This window comes from Plectropomus leopardus, chromosome 23 (assembly GCF_026936395.1).
Source record: "Plectropomus leopardus strain MGB_pleo_1.0 chromosome 23, ASM2693639v1, whole genome shotgun sequence".
Classification (NCBI taxonomy): Eukaryota; Metazoa; Chordata; class Actinopteri; order Perciformes; family Serranidae; genus Plectropomus; species Plectropomus leopardus.
In genome coordinates this window covers 6,808,045-6,824,201 of record NC_142198.1, presented here as the reverse complement: position 1 = coordinate 6,824,201, position 16,157 = coordinate 6,808,045, and the positions used below count along the sequence as shown (strand labels likewise).

General features: G+C 39.7%; 1 protein-coding gene across 1 annotated transcript in view; it reads left to right on the top strand.

The window, feature by feature from the left end:
• The window catches only part of tmem102 (transmembrane protein 102), a 28,427-nt gene that overhangs the window by 2,117 nt on the left and 10,153 nt on the right, over positions 1 to 16,157 (top strand). Inside the window, exon 2 of the mRNA XM_042512724.2 lies at positions 534 to 745. Coding sequence (XP_042368658.1) covers positions 544 to 745 — 202 coding nt within the window. The 5' untranslated portion in view covers positions 534 to 543. The remainder of the gene's footprint in view (positions 1 to 533; positions 746 to 16,157) is intronic.

Below are 16,157 nucleotides of genomic sequence, written 5' to 3'. Positions count from 1 at the left end.
TTGTCTTATATCATGTTCGACTTAACAGAGAATCTTGACATAATGCAAGCTCCCTTTAATAATGTTATCAATGCATCTGGGGCTTTCTGTAGTTCGACCCAAAATACCAAGCATCAGGTTGAAAGATTGGATGTTGATCAAAGCTGTAATTGCTACCACATCATTGTGTCCTTTTCTGATTTTAAACTTTAATGTTAGTTGTTTTATAATGTCATGTGTTCCTTTAGTATTGCCCCTCAAAGTCTTGTGATTCACACGAGGCAATTGAAAACAAGGCAAGTATTATCTGGCCAGGAAAACATGAAGGCTCCAGAACTAAATCAGGCTAAACATTCAATAGGCTGTAAAAAAAAAAAAAACAGTACAAATATAGGCCTGTGTTTTGTTCCATGGTTTTCAATAGTTTACCTCAAAACAGTAGATATTATTGGCACTGTGGCAGCATGTTTCCTCCCTCCCTGGACTGAGTTAGCCATGAAAACATGGCTATTGGGATGAGGATATAGGCCAACAAACCTTTCTCTACTTCACAGGGTTGTAAAGATGGAGTCCCTGATGAGTGCGGTGGCGCCGCGCTCCCCAGCCCCCGCCAAGAAGCTGTCAGAGGTGGACTTCCGGTCCGGGGCCACCCTGGAGCAGTTGTCAGCTCAGGTGTCCGAGCTGGTAGTACTGGAACAGGGAGAGTTTGGAGACCAGACCGCCTTAGAGGTCCACACCGCCAAGGACTTTATCTTCAACATGCTTGGTATGTTTGCAAACAAAGCAAAGTGGATCTGTGTATTTCTTGTCTTCAGTTCTCAAACGGAAATGAATGCAACCAGAGTACACCAATTTAAACAGTTTGTTACACAGAAATCAACTGGAAAGGCTGTTCTGAGAAGCTTTAATCAAGTTTGAAGCAGGGTTTCTCATACATTGCTTTATTTTGGGTGGCCTTCTACAATTAAAACATCTGCCGCCATAAATCAGTCGATATTTTTTAAGCTGGATCGTTCACTGAGAGTACTATTGGAGTATATATACCATTCAGTTATTCATTTCACCATTCTTGGAGCACAGAGCATACTCTGGGTACAGACGGAGCAGCAGAACATCAGGCCCAGTGAAAATGAAACTAAACCGTTCATTGCGCTGCATCTTAAGGTTTGCTTTCATTCGCAGCTGCTCCTCTAATCCATTGACGTGATCTGATCAGCTCTAAATGTATCGAATGACCAATTATCCACCCTGCAACTTCAACTCTACAAAGTGCTGCTGAGGACTTATGCTCGCATTGCATTTGCAGACCCGCCAAAACGTCAGAATTTAGAGAGTAGCAGCATTGCAACTTTGCAAGATCCTGAAAACATTTGTTTTCCCTATTGTCTTAACACAGATAAAACTAAGCCGTTTCTTCACTTTATGCTCTCTCCTTTGTTGCTGTCTATTCCTGAACCCCCCCTTTTCTTTGCATGCATTTGCATGTTTTTAGCGCATGAGAAAAGAAGTGTTTGCTCTCTGCTTTCTTTTTTTTAGGCAGGGTAGTGCCACTGAGAGCAATGAGTAATCTTTTCCAGAAATGCCCTGCTCTCACCTGGAAGTTGCCCAGTGCAACTAATCTGAATGTGCCTCAACATGCAGGAGTTGCTTGCACTGAGTACATTTTATGTGATATTTAAAATCAATATCATACTGGAACACATTATAAGGGCAAATCCATATCATAGCTTTAGGTCCAATGTTGAAGCGTTCTGCTTCCTTTGGAGGCGTCTTCACGCGCTACTTGATATCATATTTGCATTTATTCTGAGACTTGATTCTACTCTTAGACTTCAATCTGTAGCATCTTGGTGGTAGTTTCTGATGTGCCACTTTCTCTCCATAGATAAGAGACAAATTAAATTTAGGCAAAAAGGACGAAGTTGCAGCATCTCATTGAAACCCGATGGGATACGGTTGTCTTTTGCAGACACATTTTATGACTCAGGTTGAGAGACGGCATGTGTGACAAACACGATCAACACTATAGCCTGCATTGAAATTATACATGTGAAAAGGTACAATATCTTCAATTTAATCCCCTAGCAGACACATTTTTACATGGTTGTTGTTTTTTGTCAAGTCTTGCATGCAAAATCAAAGGCTTTTGATTCGTGGCAGTGTGGATGTAATGATTTGTAACTTGCACATTTGGCTTCTTTCAGATGCAAATTTGACTCGTTGAATTATTGACACGTTGCAATGCGTCCAATATATGATTCATATTTTCATTGTGCGTTGCTCCGCTCTCTCTGGCATCCACGCTCGCTGTCTTTAATGCACAACTTGAACTACTGAGAGACGGGTTTTCAAACTGAGACATGAAGCTGTCTCAAATGTATTGCCAGTATTTGTATTGTCAGTTGTGAGGGAAATGTGAAGTTTGTTTGTTTGTCCAATAGGTGGCACTCTCCCCCCTCCCTGCTGTCATCCTTGTTCTCTCATGTCACTATCAGTCCGTCCATGTTCATTGGAAAGAAAACATGTTTGGCTAGCATCCTGAACGTTTTGTCCATTTTTCTTCTAGTTTCTTGCACAGCTCCCTTCTGTGGTTTCATTTCCCAGTTTTACATTTTTGCAAGTTTCCTAAGAGGCGTACATTCTGCTCAGCCACAAAGTTTAACAATTCCTGTCAAATTAGTAGTGTTACACTGGTTGACAGATTTCAGAATAACTGTATCAAACATGCTGCCTCACCCAGGGAGAAAGCAAACAAATCAAAATAGCATCCAAGCTATTTTTTTTTACATGCACTTTTAACTAAACTAGTTGTTTTTCCATCTTTTCCTTTTTTTCTTATTTCATTTTCATGACTGGTGCAAAGCCCTCTGCTTCTGTCTTTGTCTGCTCCCACTCTCACTCGGCTCACAATCTCCTGGTAACTTTTTTTTCCCCCAGTTTTGAGGCTGCTTCCTCGCTGGCATAATCACCAATGGTTTGCTGGTATTTTCATACCCTGCGCCTCGCCGCCCGCTGTGACAGCTCCGACTGTGAGAAGAAAAAGGGAAAAAAAAAAAGTTTGGCACTTTACACAGAGGGAGACGGTTTGTGTTGGATTCTAGGAATATAAAGTTAAGTACGTGGTGGTAGCTGCATTAGGAGCTGTGTGCCTCTCGTAGCTCTGTGGAGGATGAAAGGAAGCGCTGAAAAGCTGCGTCTTGATGGAGGGAAATGCTTGGAGCATGCCGGCCTGCAGGAGGAAGTTGCTGCTTAGGTGTGTGCATGTGAGCTGGACACAAGTGGTCGTTGCTGTTTTTGCAAGGTTTTTCTTCATAAAATGCGAGTTGCAGAGGGATCCCCACTGTGTTTTGCACTCTGTCAGGAAAAGAGAAAAGAGAATAAACTTGCACATACTCACAAGCACACCCAGTAAATTTCTTCACAGTCTGACAGATCCAAGAGGAGGCTCTTATTTATCCTGCGTTTGAGTAAACAGTGGTTTGCCTTCGGGCAAGCGTGGCGGGGGCCACTGTGTATATCTTTTTGAAAAACAAAAGTGTGATGAAGGCACAAGTGGATCCACATTGCATGAAGATCGGGTGCTAGGCCCTGACATGCCCCCAACCCAACTTTTTTCAGATCTTAAAAGTTTGTTTGAGAGAGTTCAGTTCAGAGTTCATCATCCCCCTGATGCCAGTAAAATTGGGTTCTTTTGATCCATGTTTAATAAGTCATGAGCGCTGTTCTGTGTTGGCCCAGATTTTGACATTTTTATCTGCAAGACCAGAAAAAAATAACCTGTCGTATGTGTTGAGATCCACCAATTTATCATACAAACATCTGTATCAACTTAAATTTAATATATTGTCTACTATCAGCCCATTGGCAAATAAGGTGACGCTCACAGGTAGCTGCTTTTTTCGGTTGTGTTGCATCAGTTTGGTGCAGGCTAAAAAGCAGAACTCGAGACTGACAGCGTCCCAACGTTGGACAATAGAAAACTTGTTTAGGACAAACAGAGATCCTCCCCCAGACACATTAAAGATAGAACTACAAACTAGTTGTTAGCAGCTGGTGGCCCAAATTAGGGATGCACAGTAATTTCGGCATGTTGTTGGTATTGACAGACATTGGCTTTAAAATGAAATATTGGAATCTGTCAATATGCAGATTTCTGCCGATATGACAAACCAATTTTTTTTTTTATTGACAAAGTAAACATGTACAAAACATCAACCCGAAGTTGAAATATTTTTCTTATTTTGCACAGTAAATAAATATTGCATATACTGAAAAGCATTGCATTTTATGTCTCCATCTGCTGGTGGGCCATCATGATAAGAGAATGCATAATATAATGTTAATCCCACAACAGAAGAGACTTGATGATCACTAAATGTTGGTGGGGAAAAGAGTATATATAAGTTATTGGTTATCAGCTAAATGAGTTAATATATATCAGATAATATCAGCAAAAAGTCAAATATCGTGCATCCCTAGCTGAAACTGACAGCTAACAGAGACTGCATCATGTTACATGACATGTTTAAGCTCTGTTCGGTAAAAATGAGTACTAGATGACGTTAGAATATAACTCATCATGATATCTTCAAATGTACTGTTGTAAAATGTAGTCTTTGGTTATAAACTTAAAGAAATACCAGCATTTGAAGGAGACATTTGCAATATAAATGGATATTAACTGGATATTATGATCTATATAACTAGCTACTATATTATAGTGCTACAAATAAAAAAGCCTTTTGCCGTTTTCTTTTTTTAAAACAGGTTTTTATGTGAAAGGAGGTTCTATATAGTGGTTTCTAGTGGAATCATTGCTCATTCAAAGATATTGTAAAGAGTTGAATCACTTTAAAACAGTTTGGGTTTTTTGCAATGAAGATTTCTGCTTTTTAAAACAAAGTAAATTTGAACAACAAATCAGCCTAGATATGGGCATCCGGGTATCAGGTATGGGGTATTGGCCTAATATTTTTTTCAAAATCAGTATCGGCCCAGTAATTCACAATCAGTGCATTCCTAGTATATTGAGATTTGGAAGAATGGGGTAATTGGTATAAAGAAAAATGCTCATAAGTGAGTCTCTTTGTCTGTACAGTGCACCGTATCTTCACCCTGTCCTACATTGACCTCCATTTCTTGCCTCCCTGTCGAGCTTCTTACATCAGCCCCTTTGTCTCCCCACGATTCTTCACACTTAGGCCACTTAGCTTGATGCACATTTGGGCTGAAACAGTGATAAGTGGAGGCGGTTAGGCAGAGCAGAGTGATCAGCACCTGAGCTGGTTCCTTCCAAGTCAGGAGAGGAGCGAGTCAAAAGTTCACCTTGAGCTTTGATGAAAAATGAAAAACAAAACACAACAAAGCCTGAGTGATGGTGCATAGGGGCCTGCACATTAATCAGTCCCACTAGAATCTCAAGATTTTTCTGTGATTGTTGTTGCTTAAAGAGAATTTGCAGTTGTTCCAAAACACTTGTCAGACTTTTTATGCCTCCGCACCGACAATAGCGGTGGCCGGAGCCATTATATATTCAGGTTGTCTGTCCATCTTGTCCCAATTTTGGGCATTCACCTTGAAACTGTGCTGATTTGTATAGATCTTCCGTGCTGCCGGGTTGAAGATGTGCGTAAAGCATGCATGTTTTCACAGACTTGGATGTAAAAACTGCAACTTGAGTGTTTCATAGAGGCATACAAGCATGAGGCGGTAGTTCTAATTTCTCTGTTATTTTATTATAAATAAATCTCATAATTGCAAGTTCACCAAAGATCATTACAGTTCCATTAGGAGCAACCTTTTAGCTTTATGAAGTTATATTAGCTATTTACCTGTGCCATAAACACAAGAGCACTTCACACGCACTGCAGGCTTTGATATTAGGTGCATTTATCAGACACCAAGTGACTCCTCCCAAAACTTTCTAACCTTTCTAAGGCTGCAGAAAGTTTGTATGCGAAGTGATGCATATTTTATTTTGGGGGGGAAAAAATCCCTCCTGGTTAAATTTTAACCATCAGAGTGGCAACTTTATCCCTTTTGGGAGAGCAGCTCACTTAGCTTAGCTGCCGGAGCGTCACAGTAACCGGCCAGTCTCTCACTCCAGCCCATTAACGCTGCTGGGACTTCTTTGTGGACTTCCACTGCTGTGACCCCACTGCCTCGCTGCGAGGGCCCTACTCTGATGCTCAGTAGTAGTTTTAACTCAGGATCTGGGGGCCCACATGGATGCTTTGGCTGACAAATACTCTGTTAATGCCATTTTGGATTCCAGAGCCAGTCTTCATCTGGCAGCCGGTCCGGATCCATGGCACTGCAACAGTAGATGACTGAAATACTTGTATTTGATTAGTTAGGCTTTGTTTCTGTTCAGTTTTCAACAGCGCCGACACACCAGTGCCAAGCGGCACAGATGATGCATCTTGCCTGCCATAAATGATGGTCATTGTTGCGCTCTGACTCACCCGTATTTGGCATCAAATCTGATTTGTCGGACAGCTGGCACATCAGAGAAAATGAATACAAAACATCGTTTAGATGATGTAAATTTACCTCCAATCACAAACTCTTTGACATAAAGCTGTGTAACAAATCAACCCACAACTGTCTGAACCCTGCAGAGCGCTCTGTGACTGAACACGGCCACAAACACACATCACATCACTCATTAAGTGTCTTTTATTGTAATTAAATATGACTTACAGTATTTGGCATGTTCAGTAAGCAATGTTTTGACATATCATCTACTGTGAGCCGCTCATTTCAATAACCAAGGCTGACATTGTGATTTTTTTTTTTGCTCTTTCATTATCACACTTTTAAGTATTCCTTAGGCGAAGAGGGAGGAATGATTTGGTCTGTAGCTGTCAACTGATAACAGTATCTTATGTGCAGGCTGTAGCTGTCTGAGCTGCTGGGGGGGAAAAAATTAAAAGTGTATGTTTGCCACACACCTTGACACTTTTCAGTAATCCTTAAAAAAGTTTCTCGTGATGTATCCAGGAATGTTTGGAGGGCACAGACTGACAGATATTTCTCTCTGCCTTTCAAATAATTTAAAGGAAGTTTTTGGAGACGTATTCACTTAAAATAGCAGCATTTCCGAATGCTGGGTGTAGTAATGGACAGCCAGAGTGACTAAGCCTTAATATAAAATGCAGGTATGATGTGTGCATTAGTGAGTGGGAGATTGAGCAATACACTGACTGGACACATTCAGTCTGCAAGGGCTCACCCAGTGTGACACCAAATGCAAGCAGTCTTACATGTGCGAATGCGATCCCAAAAAAAAAAACCAGGTGGGGTGTGGGGTATGGCTGGTAAAAAAAAAAAAAAGAAAAAGAAAGGGTGGGGGACCAATCAAGCTTAAACTTTATTTCTGCTTGCTTTACTTTTCGACAACCCCTTTTTCCAAAAACGTTGGGGCTCTGTTTATAATGTAAATAAAAACAGAATGCAATAATTTGCAAATCTTTTTTCTTTTTTTTTTTGCCGTTTTTGCCTTTATTTTGACAGGACAGAAAGTGTAAAAGGGGATGACGGGCAGCAAAGGGCCACGAGCTGGAAACAAACCCGCAGCTGCTGCAACAAGGACATTGCTTTTTCTTTCTGCTGAGCTACAGGGTGCCCCTGCAAATTTTTTTTGACCTATGTCCAATTAAATTCAATGGAATTTAATTGGACAATTCAATTCAATGGAAGCATCCCATTGGCTCTTTGAGGAGTAAACTATGGCGATGCTAACTTCCAGGTTGGCCTACAAAAAAACATCACCCCTGCTGCACTCGATGCACAAAACAAACTCTTTTTGAGTCTGTTTGTCTTTTATCTTAAGCTTAAGGAAAAAAAAAGATAACTTTTTGTGACGATATTAGTTTTGCTCGCAAGTCATGTTTCATGTGATCTGCAAATTAGCTGCCCTGCTTCCTTATTGCTTATAATAAAATATACTGGATACTAGGGCTCAGATAAGATTATGTGGAAGTTACTTAGTTATTTGCTTAGACTTAATTGATGGTCTGTCTTTCCCACTTTAATAGGAATATCAAAGGTCAGGATAATTTGTGCATGGTTTTTCAAGCGGCTAGGCTCCCCTGCTGCCCTAAAATGTAAAAGTTAACCTGCAGTGACACTTTTTTCTTTCAGTGATAATTGCCTGTCATTCACAGGGACATGGTATCACAGCGTAGCCGGCTTCAAAGCGGCAGCGAGGAGCTGAAAGGCCCTGACAGCTTCCTGCCTCCTTTCTGTCTCTGCAGGTGGTTTAGACACACCATGTCTGTCATCGCTCTGAGCCCTGTTTGTTGTATTTAACACATCCATACACACATACACACACCTGGCTTGGTGATTTGAGTCCCCCCCCTTCATTCCCACCCACCTAATCTCCCGCCTTGATATGAATAAACAGCGAGCAGGCGGAATGGTTGGGTTGTCTGGGATTAATCCTGCTATTAGCGTGCGAGGTGAGGCCGCTAGAAGTGCCGGTTGAACGGCACCGATAACATCCGGTTTGAGACTATATTAGTCAGGAGTCATTTGTAACAGATTGAATTGCTCCTTTTGGGATGTGGCTGCTTTTAAGATTATTGTTATGGCATGCTCCGCAGCTGAATTAGAGTTTTATTGTCTGAAATAACAGAAAGGTCACACAGAGGTAGGAGATGTGCAGCAATTGTGATATCATTTTGAGTAAGACAACATCCCCTCCTTCAGATACGACTGCACAAAGGTGCCCTGGATCAACAGCTTGCAGAGACATAACATTTAGCGAGTTGTTGAATCAGTTTGAAAACCCCATTTTAAGGGGAAGTTGTCTTGATGGACATACGTAGACTTTTTTTTCTTTGAATCGTTAGATCCTTGCAATGTATGAGAAGGTGGATACCGCTGTCATACCTGTCTGTTAAATGTGACACAGTGAGGGATTAGTCATCTTAGCTTAGCATAGAGAGGAAAAACACTAAGGTCTGGCAACCTAGGTGTGATGACAAGACTCTAGGAAGTCACTACCCTTGGTCAGTGTATCGCCTGCTGCGGGGCTGGATGATATGCCAAAACTGTAATCATGATGAAAATTTTCATATCTATAATTATCACAATAGGCGTCTCCACTGTGTGATGTTCTGATACTTCTCCTCTTGCAATAACATTCCAAGAAGCATGGCGATGGATGTTCAAAGCATTAGCAGGTTCATTTCTATTGCAGCCACTGCACTAGCCGTCATTGTTTACATTCGAAGGCGACGTAGGCGTGCGATGCGAGCGATAATAGAAAGACAAGCTCCTTATACGTGGGAGCTGCAGCGTATGTGGGATTTCTGGGAAGTGATAGTCCACAATTTCACAGAGGAATTGTGGATTCAAAACTTCCATATGATCGGCTCAACTTTTGAAAAGTTATGCGTTGCGATAACACCTCTTGTAGCGCCTGCTTCATCATGCCAGCTCCTACCTCTCAAATAACCCTAAATACCACCTCATGTGAGTGTAAAAACTTTTTTGCGATACACAGGAGTTTTTACCAAAATTATCATTTTTCCATTAGGTTAAGTTATTTTACATTTGCAATTTCAATTTGTGCAATTTGGGGGTTAATGGAAACCAGCTTAGTAAATGTCAAATCATTAATTCTATCCAAGTGTAAAGAGAGATTTTTGCACATAAGTAAAAGTTGAAGAAGGCAGACGGTCAGTTGTGGCTAAAACTATTCTGTATTGTCAGTTCCCGACTAACAGCGGATAATTTCACCAATTATCAACAGTGCTAATGGGAAGCATATTTTATACAGTGCAATTTGCAACTTCATTCATGATGTTTCTTTCTGTTTTTCTGTTGTACGGCTGGAAAATGCTGATATGATAGTCTGCTGGTGGGTAGTCACACTCGCTGGCTTGGTGCTCATTGAGGGTCCACTAACAGCACTTGTTTGGGATTGTAATTTCCTACTTTCTGTGTGTTTTAACAGGTGATATTGTTTGATGAAACACGTCTGTCGTGTTTTCCGTCTTAACTGGCACGTTTATCATTTGGCACAGTTTGCAGCACATGCTGCTCTGTTTTTTGTTTTTTTTTGTTGGATTTTTAAGAAGAATAAGTTAGAATATCTCCAAACTTCTTAATTTGAGTGACATTTCTTGTCAACAGTGGCTTTTAGTCCTGCTTAATGCTGGTTATGAGCACTGCATTTTCTTCAGTGTTGCTGTCACTCAATTTTCTTACTAGTATTTTTATTATTCGTCTCCTACTACAAGCCTGTCAGCCACTGTGTCTAGCATACCACTGTTTTTGCATTATGATTGGTTGTTTGTCAGAGGTACAACCGAGTAATTGTTTTGCAAGTCACAATTTCTTTAAAATTTTGTTGTGTGACTGAGCTTAATCAGAGAAAAGAAATGCTGACGCACACTTTTATAGCCTAACTGCACTATTAACTAGTAACACAACACAACGCATTTTATATCTTTCTATCCTGTCTTATTGTGTTTAATTCATCCCATTTTGGATAAATGTGGATAATTTATAACCATATTTCCCCAATTTGGCTCGGTGGAAGTTATCAAATATTTTCAAGTAACAAGACTCCAAGTTCAAGTGATTTTTTTTCAAGTCTAAGGTCATTAAATTTGTCAAATTTGACTTGAGTCAGTCATAATTCACGTATGGTTGGTTTCATTATATGGAACACTTGTAATATTTCTGTTGAGAAAAACTGCATTGAGGCAATTATTATACGAAATAATCATTGTTATCGTTTAATCGGCCAACCCAAGTCCAGCTCATAACCTCCTTCATAAAAACCACAACTTTATTTTTTCTTTTCCTTTGTTTAATCTTGTAGATTAAACAAACAACATATAGCGCATTATTCAGTCATTAATTAATTTAGAGGTGCTGATAGTCAGATTTTCTTTTTGATTTAGGCCAACATATTTCCCAAAATGTTGAACTATTCCTTTACCTGTTTATTCCATTTTTGGACAGCCAGACTGCTCTGCACTATATTTTAAGATTTTTAGTTATATACTCTACAGAGCCACATACAGGGGTTATTTTTATGGAACTGCTTGAATAGTCAACTATCTGCGGGTAAATAAACGTTAAAAATAAATGCAAAAGTTGTTGTTGGTGCAGCTCACTTTCCGACCCCCTCTCCCGCATTCAGCATCCGTCTCCAGCATCCACAACAGCATATAGAAGTCATCGGCTTATTTAGAGGAATCCCATTTTCCAGAGAGATTTACAAAGCTATTTTTGGAGTCTATCAAACCAGAGGTGTGTGGCAGAATACTTTCACTCCGCTCCGGCTGTGATGAGAAAGGACGTCTTTCCCATGATGCCACTGCTCCGCTTCAGGGGGATTTCTCAGCGGTGTCACTTTGTAGCTTCGTTTTGAAAGCGGGCATGTCTGAATAAACCCGTGAGAGAGAAGTATAGAATGTGTATTCTGTATAGGAGTGAGACTGAATGTCTGTGTATTTCCTTTAAATATAACTGTAGTGTTTCGTCTACTATACTTGTAAACCACATAAGGGAACTTCAAACCTTATAGCCTGTTTAATATGTGAGGCAGTGCTGTATTTATGCAATTAAAACACACCAATATCTATTTATTTTGAAATCCTAGTAAATACATTTTAAATAGACATTTTCATGATATTTCTTTAATATTTTGACCTGCGCTGCTGGATATATTGCTTGTTGCTTTAACTCCCTTCTTATTTTCCTTTTGGCTTGTAGCATTCCTTGTCCGCACTAAATATGCATGTAAGTGGCTAGAATTGTGAAAACTGGATTACTTTACTTTCACTGCAAAACAATTTTTTAGCAGTTAGTTGCTTTTTTTTTTTTAAGTTAAATTCCTTTTCTTAAAGTAAAATGCAGCGCAGAGGTTGTCACAATCTGCACAGTCTGCAATCTGCTTCCCGCTGTTTGTTTATGGTAATCATAGCTATCTCCCAGGATTATAGTTGCGATGATTTATCGATGTTAAAATCTGATATTGAATTTCTATTTTTCTTTTTTTTCCCCCTCCAGGCTCATCTCCTGGAGCAGGTCATTTCAAAGACTCTAGCAGAAGCATGAATGCTCCTTGATTGCAGCACAGACATGTTTTGTAACCTTGAAAGTTTGGTTCATGATTTTACTGTTGATAGATATTCAAGTATAAAACATTTTCTTAGATGTCAAATTCTGGGCTGGTACCTATAGTTAACATAACAACTTGTCTAATAGGTGATACAGAAGTCTTATTGTTGTTTTGGTTGTTTTGTTTTTGTTGTTATTATTCCCTTTTTTGTACCAGGGAAACAAAGAGAAAAGGTAACTGTTTGAATCAGCACAAATTCAACCATACAAATTTCTGAAACAACCTTTAATATAACTTATTTCACATGTAGAAAAACATATATATATATATAGGCCCTGGATCAGCTCCAGGGCTTATGATTTATGTGAAATCATGCCATGTAGGTAGGTGGGTAGGTAGGCTTTGCTGTTACCACATACTGAGACTGATGGAGTAACCAATAGCCATCAAATAGTCCTTTCACAGACATGGAATTGGGTCTAGTCTGAAAATAGCTCTTATCGCAAAACTTCCCTCTAATGGAAATCTACATTCAAAGACATTTCTTATAGGATTAGGTTTAATCCGTGGCTGTGAAACCAGCCTAGACCGACTCCATTCCAGCTCTATTCTCAGACTGTGTGTCTACAGGCATATATGTTGGAGTGTGTTCATGCGTGCATGGCGGCGCGTGTGCGCGCACACTCGCTGGCAGACGCCCAGCGAAGCAGCAGCACGACTGTCGATTTGAGAGTTTGGATTAAAAAATAGATTGTGTTCCTTGGAACAACCTCAAAACTTGCCGCAGCCAGCGCGGAGATTGAAGAAGCCTCGCTAATTGATACAGTTTTTCCTCTCTCTAACCGAAGCCCCTGCTGGAGAGATAAGATGCTCTTTATTCTCTTTTTCATCACTCTTTTCCTCCTCCTCGCCTATTTGACCCAATTTATCAGTGGCAGATAAAAACCAAACAAATCAGTGGAGTCGCAGCTTTAAACTTGTTGCCCTTTGGCTGGCGTCTGATCCGTTCCTCCCTCTGACACTGTCTTTTCCCCTCCTCTTTTTTCCTTTTCTTCTTTGATCTGCCCATCCAGTCCTTCTCCCCTCCCCCTTTTTCTCCACACTAACAGATTTCAAGTTCTGATAATTGATTGGTCAGAATTTGTTGCGCAAGCCGCATGCACAAACACTCACCTCAGACTGAGGAGAAATGAGTTAAATATGATGCACTTTTTGCAACCAAAGAAGGTGTGTTTGTCCCAAAAAACAGCTCTGCCGTGTTCCCTTTAATCAAATTAGACAACTCACCTAATTATTTTGCAACAACCTGTAGTGCTGCTCAGGAAACTCCCCCAGACAGTAGCATCACATCAAAGTTCATTCAGACTTCTTTAATAAGTAAGGGCAGCAGGGAAGTGCAACTCTTCACCGATCAATATCAGACAGAGTAGTACAGACTTTTTGAATTTTAAATCTAGTTTAGACATGGCTGAGAGAAACTCTAACAGTTATTGAGGCATGCTATATGTAGTTAAACTTCAATGAAATGTTCTAACATTGCTGTAAAAAACACTTTTCAAGGCTGTCTTTATATAACCAGTGTGGGTTTGGTCAGGTTGGGAAAATAAATGAAACTAGAAGGGCAGACCTCCGCCAAGGTGAATAATCCAATTTTCTATGATATGTAATTTTGCAACCACTTTATATGTCTGGATGCATTTTTTTTAATCTATTGGGATTATGTCAAAATATGGTTGTGCTTAGCTCAAACCTCATCATCACATCTGTGCATTGATTATGTAATTAAAAATTGGAAATATTTCTATAATTTCAAACACATTTGTGAAATAACAATGTTTGTGTACATCGTAGCCACACCTCAGTTTGAGAACAAAGCATTGTTATAATTATGGCGGTGTTACAAATGTGGATTATGATATGGAGTCATCAAATTTCTACAATTAGCTTTGTTTTTTATTTATTGAACTTAACCACCATCCACTAGACTGAGCACTGAACACTGAACATTCAAATTGCCCCACTGGCAATATGGCTTTAAAATATATATATGAAATTACCATCCAGTGTTAATGAAAATGAAGGGATTTGGATCTGCTTAAAATTTAAATGGGCTCCTCTTTGGTCCATGCTACACCTTTCTACCAAGTTTCATTAAAATGGGGCTAGTAGGATTTCCATAATTCTTCTGGCAAACAACAAATCCAACAAAAAACAAAACAAAACAAATAACACATTACAGTGACATTTGTCTTAGTGCCTGCCTTCTATAGGGACAACATTTGAAATATTGCCTAATTTTCTGTATTATTAAGTCAAGTCAGTTTTAAAAATAAAGCCCATTATCACAAAACACAGTTTGTCTCAGAGGGCTTTACAGCATACGACATCCCTCTGTCCTTAGACCCTCGCATCACCTAAGGAAAAACCCGTGTAACGGAAAAAAAAATGGAAAAAACCTCAGGAAGAGCTGCTGAGAAGGGATCCCTCTTCCAGGACGGACAGACGTGCAATAGATGTCGTAAGCTAAAATTATCAAGCTAAAATTATATTTACGTTCCTTGATAGAAACTGAATTCATGATCACGATTCATAGTCATTTTCTGCATAACAATTCAGATATTAACTGAGGTATTTGCTTTAAATTAGTAACACTGTCACAAAGTGAAACATTGCTTGCATATTGGGTGGTGGAGCTCTTGCAGATGTCATGGGAGAGATCAGAGGCTGAGGAACTTTAGTGCTCTGGATAAAGTGCACTGGGAAAGAGTGCTGCAGTCTCGTCAGGAGATGAATGGAGCTCGTAGAGGGAGATGAGCTGATTCTGCTGAGAAATACAAAAAAAATCCATAGATGCGCTGTCACATACTTTTATTTTTCTTCCCCTCTTCAACTGCTCTCCCAGTGGTCGTGTCAAATGAGGCCTTTTCACTTTGCTGCTTTTCAAAGCAAAGCACCAGAGAGATCCTCGTGAGCACTTTTGACTTGACACCCACTTAAGTCGCTTGTTCATTTTCAGCCTCTGGATCTTCTCCCACCTTTTTTTTTTTATTTCATCAAGCTGCTCTACCTTTTTGATGTATAGTAGCAAATGATTGTGTGGTCTGCTCCAACAAAGGAATACGCTCCTCAGTCAAACCATGATTGGTTTGTTGCAATTTATCAACATGGACACTTTAAGTATTACTCATGAGGAAGAATTCGACAGTTTTGTTATCTTTTATTTCCAAAAATTGAAGCATTGAGAATGATTTTTATACCTCTGTGCTGATATTGCTGTGGCCAGAGGCATTATGTTTTCGGGTTGTCCATCAGATCATCCGTCTGCCCGTCTGTCACATTGTTGTGAGTGCTTCTTCAGATTTAGCACAAATGTCTTCTAAGACTTGAGGATGAACTTATTAGATTTTTGTGGTCAAAGATAAACATTAAGGTGATTTTGCACCTGTTTTATTCTCAAGAGCGCAATATGTCTTGGACACCTGGAGGGAATTTCTTCCAATGTGGCACAAGCATCCACTTTTGATCACATTTTGGTGGTCAAAGGGTCAAGCTCACTATGACTTTGTGTTCATTGCATTCCAGTAAACGCAATATATCAAAGCCTTGAGGGTGTTCCTTCAAAATGGCACAAATGTCCACTTAAACTCAAGACTAAAGTGATTAGAATTTGGCGGTCCGAGGTTAAGATCGGAATGATTTCACATGTTTTTGGTCATAACTAAGGATAATAATTCATTTGCTAATTATGACAGCATTTCACACAAATGTCTAATAGGATAAAATATTGAGTGATGGCATTTTATATTCAAAAGGTCAAAATATTCTGTTCTATATTCTATTCTAAAGACTTTTTTTTTTTTGGCCATTATTCGACATCATATCTCAGGAACAGAAGGGGAGGCATCAGGGCAGACACTTATCTTAGGTTGTATTGATTAAATAAATCTGTGCTGACTGGAGCAACATATGTCTTAAACATCTATGTTTCTACAGATGTGGATTTAAACTCTAGGTGCATCTTGACTGGTGCACAGAGGCATACAGCCATGAGGCGGTGATTCTAGTCTATTGTTGCCACTTTGGGAGTATC